Source organism: Mchenga conophoros, linkage group LG4 (assembly GCF_057382185.1).
Source record: "Mchenga conophoros isolate Kocher_MC1m ecotype Shallow Benthic linkage group LG4, M_conophoros_male_GT1.1, whole genome shotgun sequence".
Classification (NCBI taxonomy): Eukaryota; Metazoa; Chordata; class Actinopteri; order Cichliformes; family Cichlidae; genus Mchenga; species Mchenga conophoros.
Genome location: NC_140529.1, coordinates 38,356,954 through 38,371,763, shown reverse-complemented (window position 1 = coordinate 38,371,763; position 14,810 = coordinate 38,356,954). Strand labels below are relative to the sequence as shown.

Here is a 14,810-nt window from a genome sequence, read left to right as displayed (position 1 = left end):
GGCGGGGCCATCTGCTGTGATTGGTTGGGGTGAGAGAAGGGAGACAGGATAAAGACATGCTGTGGAAGAGAGACAGAGGTTAATAACAGATATGATTCAGTGCAGAGAGGTCTGTTAATACATAGTGAGTGAAGAAGAAACACCCAGTGCATCATGGGAAACCCCGGTAGCCTACGTCTATTGCAGCATAACTAAGGGAGGATTCAGGGTCACCTGGTCCAGCACTAACTATATGCTTTAGCAAAAAGGAAAGTTTGAAGCCTAATCTTGAAAGTAGAGATAGTGTCTGTCTCCTGAATCCAAACTGGAAGCTGGTTCCACAGAAGAGGGGCCTGAAAACTGAAGGCTCTGCCTCCCATTCTACTTTTAAATACTCTAGGAACAACAAGTAGGCCTGCAGAGCGAGAGCGAAGTGCTCTAATAGGGTGATATGGTACTACAAGGTCATTAAGATAAGATGGGGCCTGATTATTTAAGACCTTGTATGTGAGGAGCAGGATTTTGAATTCTGGATTTAACAGGAAGCCAAAACAGGAGAAATCTGCTCTCTCTTTCTAGTCCCTGTCAGGACTCTTGCTGCAGAAAGAAGTTGAAGACTTGAGGAAAGTTGCCTGATGTGAATCTAACATCAGACGCTTTGGATTAATTTCCCTTCGGAGCTTCAGTTTCTCCTGCTTCAGCTGCTTTGATGGTTTCGCTTCAGGTGTTTCAGAGTTCATATTGCAGACCGGCTCCCACAGGTGAGAACGCTCTTGAACCGGGAACCAGAGAGTCGCTGTGACATGGAAGCCCTGTGTGTTCTCTTTGAGTGTGAGGCTGCCAGATTTATAATGACCGTGTCTACAAAGAGCTCTGTTCATTATTTCCACAGAAGAGGCCACGCTGTGAGGCAGGAATGCTGTTTTTGGCCTGACAGGTGAGGATTTCACATCTGTCACAGTTCCCTGTGTGTCAATGAAAGCAAAGAGTGGCGGTGATCCAGAGTCCAATACCCATGTGACCTGTGGGAGTGGGCACAGGCAGCGCTGTCAGGTCTGTCTGCTGTGAAGCACTTTGGTCCACGAGCTCTGAATGCTGACACATTATTGCAGTTTTGTCTCTGTCCTTCGCCACAGCAGCTTTTAAACCATCAGCTGTGATCGAAGTGCAGACACGCAGCTTTAATCCAAGGGCTTTATCCAAAGTGTGGCATTAAAATTCGACTTATTCAGACATTGTTATGCACAGTCCCACAGCATCAGAGGCTCAAACGCCATCAGATGATCGCCTGACAGACAGTTTCAGGTCAGCCCAGTGCAGCTGATGCTCCAGTGGCGCAATCGGTCAGCGCGCGGTACTTATACGACAGTATTCAGCAGAGCGATGCCGAGGTTGTGAGTTCGAGCCTCACCTGGAGCACAGGTTTTACTCTCAGCCTGAACCAGCAGGTGAAGAAGGCTGAGTCTTAGGAAGCCGTGCGGGGGTGGGGAACTGCAGGGTTTAGATCTCACCCTGGGTCAACACACCTGAATCTAATGATTAGTTCATTACCAGCTTCTGGAGAACTTCAGGACATTTAAAACAGCTGTGTTGGATCAAGGACACGTCTAAAACCTGCAGGACACCGGGCTTTGAGGCCTGCAGTTGGACGCCCCTGGTTTAAAGGTTGGTGGTTTGATCCCTGGCTGCTCTGGACTGTGGGCCAAGATTTATGCAACAAGGATGCAGATGGTTCCCTCTGCAGGACTTCAGGTGTAATTATTTTGCCACAGATCCACCTCCTCTGAACTTTCACCTTCCTCCTCCTAACATCTGACCCTCCTCCACCTCATCCCTGCTCCTGTAGTCCTGCTGTCCTCTACAGAGGCCACAGTTTTATCCTGAAAGGGTTGAAATTACTGCACATTTCTGAAACCTCACTAAAACGTAAGTCCAAGATTCTCATATTAAAGAAACAAATAGATTTTTGTTTCTTTAAAATGTTCCCACAGATGGAGGAGATCAAACAGACACGTCTCCACAGCGATGGCGTTCGTTAAAACTCGTCTCACAGCAGGTCTTCGATTTGATCTCTCTGATCACGGCACAGCAGAAGGTACGAAGATCGATAGTTTAATCCTCCGTCTCTGCCTCGCCCTTCTCCCGGGGGGAGCTTTCCTGTCTCCGTCAGATGCCACGGGTTCACTCCATCACTCCCGCCGTTCTCATTACAGCCCTACTGAGCGTGCTCAGTTTATCACCTGGACCTTGGCCTAATTCACACTTCGACCTTTCACTGCGCTTTAAAAAGACAAAAGCTTCAGTTTGGAACTCTGTGAAGGGAAAATGAAAGGGCAGAGATTTTATTTAAGCCGTGTACTAACCGCCTCCTACGGTCTGAGTTGGTATTCAGCTCCAGCGAGCTCACTTTCCACCATTTGACACGAAGAGCTGCAGCTAAAAAAAGGAAAAGAGGTCGGGAATGAGCAGATCGATGGCTTTTACTGGGAACCAGCAGGGCCTGGCAGGATTTCTCTCCCGCCCACCAAACAGAGGGCGATGCACTTTGTAAACACTCCCAGCTGAAATCAGAGTCTACAAAGTGAAACTCCCATCCACACTTCAATGACTCCTCTGCTGCAGGAAATGTCATCACACCGGAGGTTCACGTTCCAGGTGAGTGGGTGACGTACAGCCGGCGCGCAGACTGAAGCTTCCACGCTCGACTTTGAAAGGGAAAGGTCTGAGCTGCACGGGTCATCCAGATAAACCGGCAGCAGGAAAGGATTTAAAATCTGCTGTTTGATGTTTTCCATGAGACTGAAAAGCAGCAAAAGCACCTGAGAGACGGTTTATCACGCTGCAAACTCTGCTTCAGTGTGCTTCACCCAACTTTTCATGTATTAAATGCTTTTGACTGCCTCAAACAGCCTGTGGACTGATCTCCACCTGAACGGCTCTGTGAATTTTCCACTTAAGTCCAAAAAGGATTTGACATCTTTCTTCTACTGCCAGCATCAACACGGAGTTCACATCAGGAAGGAAACTATGGACTGATGTTGACAGATGTTGACAGAGGATTCAGTGAGCTGTCTTTTGGTAATGCGGCTGAAAGCTAGCTCACAGTCACGCAACGCAGACGGAAAAAACATGGACGAGGATTCGGGGCTCGGAAACATGAAGTCAGTGTGGTGCTTGAAGCTGCGTACACACCAGGAGTGACCTGATAACCCGAGACCGCAGAAAGCAAACGACATTCAGTGACATCAGCAAAAAAACGCTTGTGACAGGAAGTGGCGGGACTCCGATAAACGTTTCTCAGATTTCAGCGGCGCGCGTGAAAGAGCTACCATGAATACATTAGAGTGTAACCTAGGCAACGAGAGCCTAAAATGTCCATAAGAGAGCAGCTGCTTGGTTGCAAAGCTTTAGGGAACGTTCCCTGAAGGCTCCTTAGAGTTCCCTTAGAGATCCTACAGACACAACCTTCAGGGAACAGTCAGAAATGCAACATTTAGGGAGCCTTTAGGGAACGTTCCCTCAAGGTTGCTGTTTGCTGCCTTCAGGGAACGTTTGCCACCAGGTGGCGATGAAAGACTTCCTACCCGATAGAACCTCTGACCTCTGTATACCTGCTGGGTTTATCTGCCCAGTCGCTTGTTTCTGGTCACACTGAATAAAAACGTAAAGTTTATTTCAGCTCCGTCATGCTGTGTTTCAAAAACCTGAGGTGTGACACTGCGTGCTCAGGTCCAATGACTCCAATGAGCCTGAAAATGAGGCGCTCCTCCGAGTCACATCACAGAGCTGCACATCAAGGTTTCACAGCAGGGCATCAGTGACCAGCGAGTGATGTCACGGCCACTGCGTCTGTCTTTGACTGTGAGACGAGGTCGCCAACATCAACTCATTCTGTGTTTTTCACAACAATATTTTACCAGCTTGAACACATTGTTTCTTTTGCTGTTGTTGGAAATGTGAATGCACTGTAACATAAACTGATGCTTTCTCCGTCTCTCGTCATCACATATTACGCTGTGAGTACATTTAGCTGGATTAACTGGATTAATCAAACCAGTTTGTCTGCATGGCTGAAGACGCCAAAACTACAAAGCCAAAGTCATGAGGCTCTGCAGCCCCAACTCCTGTTTTACAGCTGCAGGGGGAATTGAAACCATTTTCATCCAGCCGCCCACATAAAAAATAATAACTATTAATGGCAGAGCAAACATTAACTGCAACACATTATGATGTGTAATAAATACTGATGTCTTTTTTGAGCTGAGGGATGTAATTATACATATTCTGTGTCGCTAAAATTAGTTTAATTGGACTTTTTGTGTAAGCCTCTAAAAAGGGAAAACACTCAGCCTTTTAATTGCACTGCTAATCAAATTACTTCATTTCCACAGAGAAAACGTGGAAAATGAGCCCGGAGAAGGAGCTCCTCTAATCCCCGGAGAGACTCCGAGCAGCTGTGTGTGTCTGGGTTGGATTTTCAGACTGAAGGTGAGTCATTAGGTAAAGATCTGTTTGTCTCCGCGCTGAGGCCAATTGGCTGAAAACAGCAACAGTAAAACACCCCCGAGCGTCCGTCTTTGTGAAAACACCTGTACGACCGCAGAGGCGGGCGCAGGCGGCTAATGAGCTTGCAGCCCTTTAAACAAATAAAAAAACAACAGCAGCAGCGAGCTGAGCCTGCGTCGTCCACGCCGCGTGAATCTAATCTGTAAAAGAGTTCGACTCGACACCAAAGCTCATTCCTTTCAAACGAAGACACGGCTCTGAATACATGTTTCTTTAATCACCCAAAGACAGCAGCCCCTCCACCTTGTTTTTAAACGTCACAGACGGGAAACATCCAGAAAATCAGAACAGGAAGTGAAGGTTCAACGCGTCAGCGTCAACCAGCAGGACGATTAGCAACAAGTGAGAATCAGGGATTTATATACCTAATCTGTATACAGTGATATAATCATATATATGATTATACATATAGATGGATTAGGATCAATCAGCTCTGTGCTCATACATCAAGGTACTTTTTGCACAACACACAGTGATTGTTGCACTTTTCTGTTGCACTGTTGTGTCTTTAATAATAATAATAATGGATACTTTATTGATCCCCATGGGGAAATTACTTGTTTTTCTCTGCATTTGACCCATTCACTCAGTGAAGCAGTGGGCAGCCCACTAAGCAGGCGCCCGGGGAGCAGTGTGTAGGGACGGTACCTAGCTCAGGGGTACCTCAGGGTAGCCGTTAAGTGGATTCGAACCGCCAACCTTCCGATCATGGGGCGACCACTTTACCTACTGAGCTATCCCTGCCCCTTTCTGATCATTATTAGCGATCAGAGCACACGGTCATCCCCTCGGACATGTGCAGGTACAGTTTAGTGACCGTCGCGACAGACTTATAACACGAGGTCCCGAGGGTCCCTGGGGTCGGTGGGAGGGCATCGCGTTTCAAACCTGCGGCTCGGAGACGCCCAGAGGTCCTGAAGGACTCATCCAAGAGAAAATGAGAAGTAGTTTCAACTCATGATGGTTTAATTCACTGGAAATGATCTCAGTCAGAGAGCGTATAATGAGGACTAATTCAGATAATGGGTTTCACTCCGCTCTGCCAACTTTATCTGCCCACATGGAGAGGAGTGATGAAGAGCGCATCGCAGAGAGCAGAAATGAACCTCTGAAAATAGACTCAGAGCCCCCGAGCGCCTGACCCGCTGAGGCCCAAACATAAATTGTAAAGGATGCACTGACTCGTCTTTGCTGCTGATCCTGGATCAGTGACCTCCCGGGAATCTGTGAGAGACACGTCAGGATCTGAAATCCTCCGAGCAGGAGGAGTGGGCTGTGATGAGGTCACACTCCCTACATTTCACACACGGGCCACGAATGTGTCTGAAAAAACAATCAGGAGTCCAGAGTTGTCAAAGTGTTTGTTAGGGCAATCTTTCAGCACCAAAATCTGCCCCTTGGCTTCCACCTCAGAGCACAGCAGCTGGGATTCATGTTGTTTTAACTGTGATGTGAGTACGAATCCGAGGCCTGAGGTACAGACAGACGAAACAAAGCTGCAGTTCCTCTGATGTCCAGCAGAGGCAGCAGTGAGTCAGTCCCCATAGACTCTCCTGTTAAAACTTTTCAACAGTAACATGTTTTTTTATAACTCACATGTTTAAAGCTAGTATTATTAGGGGCGTGGCCTCTGACTGACAGGTGGATGGAGACACAGGTGTAGCTGTCTGCTAGCTTCACCTGAACTGGACCTCTGGACCGCGTTTGTGCTGTTGGAGCTTTTTGGAGCATCTTTAATGACCAATCATATGTTTGCTGTGAGGTTACTGTAGTAACAAACTGTCCAATAAGGCTGAGCTCCAGCTTTAGCGGGCAGTGAAATTCTAGAATTTTGATTGGATGTCACTGAGCCACAGGTGTGTCTTTGTCATGCTCTCAGTCTGCGGATGCACACTGTTTAGCAGGATTAGCTGCTAACTTAGCACTGCACCTGCTCGTGCTAAACACAGCTCAGAGTTGGTGGCCTCACGGTCCCACAGCAGATCACAAGTCCCATCCATGGGACACTTTAGAACAAGCGCCAAATCACAACAGTCGCCTCCAGGTGCTTTATATTGTAAGGTAGACCCTACAATAACAGATACAGAGAAAACCCAACAATCATATGACCCCATATGAGCAGCACTATGGTGACAGTGGGAAGGAAAAACTCCCTTTTAACAGGAAGAAACCTTCAGCTGAACTAGGATCAAGAAGGAGCAGTCTGCCGTCACCGTTTGGGGATGAGCAGATGAAGTCCAAGGATCTGCCCGTGAACCACCCGACTTCAAGGATCTACCACCAACTTCTGCAGCTGGATGTCGGAGGAAGCCGTCGGAGGTCTGTGGGAGACCACTACAACATCTGATTAGTGTAAAAAACAAGTTTCTTCCATTTTAAACTGCGAGCATAAACTCATGAAAGTGGGAGAAACAAACACCGAACTGGGCGTTCAGCAGAGGTTGTGTTTACACGTGCCTCGCTTCACGGAGCGCCTGACCCTGTAACCAACAGGAAAGGTGAAATTAAACTGTGCCTGACTGAAATATTAAAACCCAGAGAGGTTTCTTTCAGTCTGACTGAGTCTGAAGATGTTACGCTCTGTATTTATGTCCTGAACCATGAGCTCAGCGGGGGGAAGACATCTTTGTCTCCAGACTACTCAGGAACAAAGCACGAGTCACTGCGGGCTCCCCGCCGACCATCCAGACCTCTCGGTGGGTTTTAACTCGTCATCTGTCGCCTTTTTCCCTCCTGCTGTCACTTTCAGCTCAGGTGATGAATTAGCTCTCGTTTTCCTGCAGACGCATCCTCTCCGGCCTGCTGCTTCTGGCACAGCCTCGGGTTCTTTGATGACACGTATCTCCAGCGGCGCCGGCGGCGCGTCCTGTCTCGGTGCTCCCGTCCCGTCTTCGGTCCTGTGCTGTCTCAGATTTTTCTCATTAGTTTGAGCTCTTATTGTTTCCTGGCTCGGAGTTTCTCATTCTCTGAACCCAACACAGAAATTCTGCCCAAGATAAATTACTGCAGACATCAAACCTCTAACAACACACTTCCTCAGATTCATGTGGGAATATTCCAGTTAGTGGAGTAAATGGACTGAATCATGTAAAGTGTTTTTTAAAAAGTTAAAGTTTTAAATGTAGGAGACAGAAACAGAGAGACAAATAATTAGTCCAACTACGATCGTAAAGGAAACACTTTCCACTTCCCCCGGAGGACCCTGAGGATTTCCTGTGCCTGATGTACAACACACACTTCATGAAATAATCACAAGTTTAAATATTAATAATTTAATATTTTCCACGTTCAGAAAACAAAAAATGTCCATATTTGGAGGTTAGAGGTGCTGTCACAGACCTTCCCTTTTTAATTCTTCATTCATTTAAAATACGTGGCTGGGTTAACGTTAGGCATCATAACTGCTGGGTTAAATTATTAACAGGGAGTTTTTCCTTCCCACTCTTGCCAAGTGCTCACAGGTTGTCTGATTGTCGGGTCGTTTGCACACTTTTGTACAGCACTGGGTGCCAGCTGTAGTGATTTTCTTTTGGGTCCACTGGTAAGTCCCAGTTCCACGATTGTTTTATTGTAACTTTAGGACACTGTAAACTACAACACTACATTTCTTTTTCCTAATATTTTACTCTTTATTTTTTCCAACCTGCCTCGGTATGCATCCTTGAATCTGTGCGGCCTCTTTTATTTGCTTTTATCTATTTTTCTTAAATATATATTTCCTGGGGGTGAAATTCCCATAGGTGGCGTTGTCATTTTATTATTTTTTGTGTAACCCCGCCAACCACTTGGTCACATACTTGGTCACATACTTGGTCACATACACATTACCTTACACTACTAATACTTTATAAAGTTGAACTGAACTGAGTTACGTTTGCAAAAACATCTTTTAGATGTTTTCTTTCATGGTTGCCATGGTGACCAATGGTCAATGGTCAATGGTAACTTTATTGTCCCTAACAGGAAATTGATTTGCAGTATGTCCGTACAAACAAACAAACAGACAACCAACACATCACATACACTCACCAAAATAATATAATATAAGCCTGATAAAACAACCTAGATATTTCATCAAAGAAGCGCAATGTGCAATGGCAACAACACTTATGGTTTAGTGTTATTAACTATGAACGTCTCCCAGCTTCCTCAGGGCATGAAACATACTTCCTTTCCTTTTCCTTTATTTATGTATTCATGCTCACTACCACCAAAATTTAATGTCTGATAATCAGCTTTGTGACTATTTCACCGCAAAGATGCTTTGTGTCTCCATGTTCAGCAATTTTCCTCCCAGCTGGAAAAACCTCCAAGGCGAAGCATCCTGATCCACTCAGCAACACAAAGGAGGCTCTCCTCCAGATGTCTGCGCCCCCCACGGACAGAAGCTATGGCAGATGCAGCCCTGTTGTTCTCTCACGACCCGGCGCTCCGGCCCAAACGTGAGTGTAGGAACGTCGATCGACTGGAAAATCATCAGCCTCACCACAAGGGTGCGCCCCATCCTCCACTGGCTCATCACTCCGAGCCCTGGCGTCCAACAGGAAGCGATTCGTCAGTCGCTTGGTGCTTTGTCGACATTTCATGCTCTTGGTTCCCTTGGTAACAATCTAATTAATTTACCTCCCTGTCATATGACAACCAACTGCATCCTCCCAGTACAGATCGCTAATTTCTGCGGTCGTTGCTTGAAGTTGCTCAGTGTGGTCGACTTCCTGTGGTCCCGCCTTGCTGTGAATCACTTCCTGTGACAGCGATCGTTAAGACTCTCAGCCCAACTGCTAACTGCGCTGTTTGTTTCTCACCATCTGTTTTTTGTTTTTTTAATTACGGGACACCGTCCAGGTAATGAGCCGCCAGGTGTGGTGTAGACTGTGAACCACATGTGTAGCCTCCACGATCTTAACACGGCGACCTTTCACCTTTTACTGTTCAAACTGAACTTACTGCCACGCTGTACTTTGTTTCTGTTGATTTGGTTGGACGTGCACTTTGAGAGGACGGGTGGAGACAGATCGATAGAGCCTGGGTTTGTTTTGTTTTCACACCCGTGGAGCTGTTACTTTACATTTCCACACTCGCTCCTGATATAATCAGAACATTTGGAGAAGCCTTTGAATTTGCTTCCTCCAAAACGAGGTCTGCAGTACACTGCAGGATGTGGAGAACACCGAGTTTGCAGTTGCCTGTTTTCAAAAGAAATTGGCAGGCAATTTATTTTAGGGAGACTGAATGAGGTGGAGCTGAATCTAAATGAACTGCAGCGAAATGTGAGACACGGCAAAACCCCCGGGGGCTCCGAAGGAGTCAAAAACCAATCAGCTGACAGCCTGGGTTGTTACTCGAGGCCTTGGACTTCCCGTCCGAGGAAGACCAAACGCATGCTTGTAGCTTTGTGTGCGTAAAATGTGATAAATGATCTTTTTGTCTTGAATCTTTGGATCCAGCGGTGAGTTTCTGCAGTACTTTGGGTCGTGGTTGTAGTAGCAGAAGGTTTTGTTGTTTGTGAGCACCAGCCAATCAGAGGAAAGTTGGCTTAGAGAGGGAGGAGCTTAAACAGCTAGGTTCAGACAAAGGAGGAAGTGAGGGGTAAATATTTGGGGTTTGAGGAGGGCCTGCTCTGATGAGCCTTTCATGTTTCTATTTTATATCTCAGATTTTATTTTCCCTTCATCTGGGAACTTTTAGCTAATTTTAATATTTTGCTGAAAATAAACTCATCAATTAAAACGGCTCTCATTAGCATCAACATGTGAAAACAGCCCTGCAGGGAAATGTTTAACCGCCTCCTCCTGAGGAGCTTCTCATAGAGCTTGATGATGTCGGAGGGGAATCCAAAGAGCCTCTCCTCTATAAATGTTTTGAATCCACTTCACAGCAAATATCACTTAAAGACAGAGACACACTCTCTCAGCTTCCTCGCTCAGCTCCTCATCATGCAGATTATGCTTCCTTCGCAGCTCTCTGGGTTCTGATGAATAAAGACGAGGAGCCCTGACAGCTTAGAGAGAGTCAGCACTCTGCAGCGTCCCCGACTTCAAGAAACACACTGGTCTAAACACAGAAACGGGGTTAATTAGAGCATTAATTCCTCCGACCTCTCCTGTTATCAGCGTTTCAGAGCATGACTCACATTCGACTCAACACGCTGGATTTATTCAGGAAGGTCGAGCTCTGGAGACTTATTCCCCATGACAACCGTCTCGTCAGGACGGGAACAGCCGAAGTCGTCTTTCAGAGATCCGATGCACCGACAGCTCTAACTAATAATGCTGTGCAACCAGTAACAGCAGAAATGAGGTGTAATCTGGGCTTAAACTGGGATTTCTCACTGGTGGGACTATTTCTTTAGCAGAAAGTAGATCCACTGGATACTGCTTTTGTCTGTTGAGACTGTGGATTGAACCTGTCTCAGTGCTTTGACTGCTGGGATACGCTCCATAACAACAAATCCTTTCTGTAGGTTTGACCTCTGAACTACACCCACTCTGAGTCTGTTTCTGTTTTTGCTCCTGGGTCTTTTATTTTGAAAACTGATATGATTCTCTCTGCTGTTCCTGTGGTTGACTTCCTGCCCTGCTCACCTGCTCTACGGTCGTGTCCAAATTCATGGGCTGCATCCTCCTGAGGACCCGGCCTTCGGGGTCTACGTGGGCCGGGTCCTCAGAAGGTCGGGTAGGCCGGAAGTGAGCGGCTGTGAAATGGGACGGTCGAGCCTTCAGATTTGCGTCACCGCTGTCTCGGTGGAGTTTAATAAACTTTTGCAAATATGTGATGTCTTGATAAACAGAGCAGATATTTGAAGTTTACACAGCGACATTCTCACCAGAAAATATTTTAAAAGTTTATTTTGTGACCCAGAAAGATTAATAAGAGTAATATTAAAACTAAGCAGCTGCCGCCATTGTTGGAAACTGGAATTGGCTGGGCCGCGCTATGAATTCTGAGATATGGTGGGCCACGAAGAACACACCCAACCCATCCTTCAAATTCGGGGAAAAGGAGGATGCATTTGGAGGAGTCTACGAATTAGGGCAGCCTTCGTTGCGTCGCCGTGACGTAATCGGCCTCAGGAGGAAGCAGCCCATGAACTTGGACATCTATGTAGCTTCAGACGGTGAAACTGGATGTGTCATGAGTTTGTGTGATCAGGTCCACTCATCAAAGCCAGAACACAACACACTGTGCACAGTGTCATTTCAGTTTCCACTGAAACAGGCCCCGCCCCCCCCCAGAGGGCCTAAAGCTGGGATCAAAGAACTGATTGATTTACGCTGTACTCACCCAGAGCATTAAAGCATTACACATACTCTCAGCTGAGTTTTGCAGAGAGGTCCAGTTTGTGTAAAAATCATCGCCAAACAAGTCCGTTTGATTAAGCTCACCACAGAAGGACCAGTTTCTGCTGAGCGAGCGTCAGTGTAAGGTCCTAATGAGTGTTCAGCAGCACCACAGGACGCCAACAAGGAACTCCAGAGATCAAACCCTCCCTGTCAGAGCACAGGCATCTGCAGCCACGCGTTTAGAAAACATCATATAAATACTTCAAAAAGGCAGGAGCGCTCGTTTTAGACAGACAGCACAGCCGGATGATGCTCAGTGATAATTCATTACTGCACGCCTCCCACTGCTGTACAAGAATGAAGAGTTTGCACAGCACAGCGTGTTTAGCATTAGTACTTTGGTCATGTGATCACCTCACAAAGCTGATGACTGTGGTGATCACATGACTTTGAGTCTGCTGTGAGACCTGCACTTCAAACTGGGCAGATGGAAAGTTGAAGCTTTACCTCTCGTAAGTAGCAGGAAATTCCTCTCAGGGCTTCACCCATGGCAGTCGGAGAGGGAAGCTGAGGGCGAGACGAGAATAGAGCAGAGAGAGGAAACCGTGAGGATGACTTTTGATGCTTCATCGTATCATAGACTGTATATAGCAGATGGAAGTCTGTATCAGGCTGTAAACGTGTTTCTTTCTGCTGTAACGTTTGAACATGGGAGTCTATGGGGACTGACTCACTGCTGGAGCCTGCTGGACATTAGTGGAACTGCAGCAGATTCTTTCTCTTTGTAAAACCTGTTTAACCCTTTAAGACCTACCATAGAACCAAGTCTGCCAGAGCTTATATTATATTTTTACATGCTGTGGAGCCATTTTTGGGAGCATTTCAAGTTGCTATACATCAATACAACCATTATAGCCCAGATTTTAATAATATGTATTCATTAAGTGCATAGTAATTACATAAATTGCAAAAAAGTGCAATAAACTACAAAAAAATTGAAAATCGTTTTTGCTTTTTTAACATATATTTGTAGTTAGAGAAATTTAAGAGGCTTATCCCTCAAAACTGTAAATACAAAAAAGTTGCACAAAATAGTTTCCCACCACAGGAAATTTATTTTGAGTGTCTTCATAGTTTTATTTTTGAAATACACCAATTTTATACACTGCAGGAAAAACGAAAATAAATATTATACTGCAAATTTGCAAAAAAGCAGCATATGCATCAAAATAAACTATTTCCAGCAGTGCAATATGAGTCCTAAGCATCCCAGAAACGACACAGAAAGCCATAAAGTCAAAGATAACTTTTAAAAAGACCAGTATAGGCCCTGAGGCCCTGATGGTAAAAAAGACTACATTTCCGCGAAAATGACGTCACTTCCGGTTTCGGGCAGGTAATGGAGGAAATGCAAAAGTTCGCGCTGACGTCTATTCCAACGTAGGAAGTGTTATGAACAGCTGATCGGATCGGCAAAGCGTGTTTCTGGAATATTATGTTTTTGTTCCTGCAAGCGCTTTTTATGCTATTTTTGCAAAGCTTTGTGTGGAAGGAAACCGTGACTGAGGACAAGCTGATGGCATCAGATGTAAGTACAACTCCTCCGGTTTCATATGCAAAAAAAATTTTTGTGCTAGCTTACGTGGTTGCAGTGCTACTGGGATTTAAAAATAGTTACGCAAAATAGAGCGTGTCCGCTCCGACCGGCTCTAAAGGGTTAAAGTCTGGATTCCATCTTTACAGTGAATCACATGAAGGTGCACTAGGACCGTAACCTCCTCGTCACAAGGAGACGTCATTCGTTGCCTGGTGATTTTATTGCATTACGCTGAATTTTTTCACGTTGGGTGACCAATTGCACAAATTCCATGTTTATGTTGCAGTCAGTCTGCTGATGACAGCAACTTGTCACCAACATCTCTTTAAATCCTCTGGTTGTGACCAAGGTAGCTGAGCATCTGTGTCGTCCTGCAGTTACGTTGCCATCAGTGTTTGTGTATGTAGATGGCAACAGATTTGCGATGTCTCCCAGTTTATCACCGTTAATCGCCGTGTTATCACAGAGTGTATGTGACTGTGGACCTGATCCCACTCAGCTGCACACTGACTCAGTCTGCAGGACCTGATTGGAAGTGACCACAGACGGGGTCTCCATCTTCAGATCAAACACTTAAAGCTCTACAAGTTCATCATCATGCTGCAGTTTTTGTTAGTGTGACTGCAACACAAACGTCAACCGAGGAACAATTTTTGAAAATAAACCCAACGGGATCCAAAATTCTTGACAGTTTCTGAAAGTCACAAAATTTTATCTTTTTATAGCTTTTAGGAAACGTGTAATAACATTTTCATTATTAAAGTCTTTTTCCAGCGTGTGCGCGTGCGTGTGTCCTACCGGTGGTGGATGCTCCAGGCAGGTGTGGAAATGTTTCGTCTGGTCGGGTTTCACGCGCTTCAGAGGGACTCGGGACTCCCCGATTAACTCATTATGAGTCAACTTGTCCTCGTCACACACGGACAACCTGAACAAGGAGAGGAAGCAAAGGAGTCAGGAGGGGAGGGAAGGAGAGGAAAGAGGAAAAAGTAGAAAAAAACAAAGAACTACTGTTGAAATGAAATAAACAGGAGAGGAGTGTGAAAGAGCACCAGAGGCAGGAAAGGAACCAGGACATAGCAGAGGAAACAAACAAAATGAATTTAGGAGACAGGAGATGAAACTGCAGATGTATTAGGAATATAGTAAAGATTGCATGAAACAGTAGAGCAGACAGGAAAGGGATCAGAAAACAAATGAAGGAAAGGAAGCAGGAAACAAATCAGAAGGAAAAGGAAAAATGAATGGGATAAGGAAACAGCAAAGGAAACAAGAGAGGACAAAAGAGATGAAACAGAGGAGGAAACAGGAGAGGGAATGGCAAAGGAGACTAGTGAGGAAACAGGGGAAGAAGCAGAAGAGGAAATAGGAATGGAAACACAGAAAGG

At 45.7% G+C, this 14,810-nt stretch overlaps 1 protein-coding gene and 1 non-coding gene across 3 annotated transcripts in view; one reads left to right on the top strand and one right to left on the bottom strand.

The window, feature by feature from the left end:
* The window catches only part of doc2a (double C2-like domains, alpha), an 81,581-nt gene that overhangs the window by 10,572 nt on the left and 56,199 nt on the right, over positions 1 to 14,810 (bottom strand). For both annotated transcript variants that reach the window (XM_085272313.1, XM_085272314.1), the window contains 2 exons: positions 14,224 to 14,350; positions 12,336 to 12,395 (listed from right to left, as the gene is read on the bottom strand). In XM_085272313.1, the coding sequence (XP_085128439.1) occupies positions 12,336 to 12,395; positions 14,224 to 14,350 (187 nt within the window). The remainder of the gene's footprint in view (positions 1 to 12,335; positions 12,396 to 14,223; positions 14,351 to 14,810) is intronic.
* Positions 1,305 to 1,398, top strand: trnai-uau (transfer RNA isoleucine (anticodon UAU)). Its single transcript has 2 exons — positions 1,305 to 1,342; positions 1,363 to 1,398. It is a non-coding gene; the product is annotated as a tRNA-Ile (tRNA).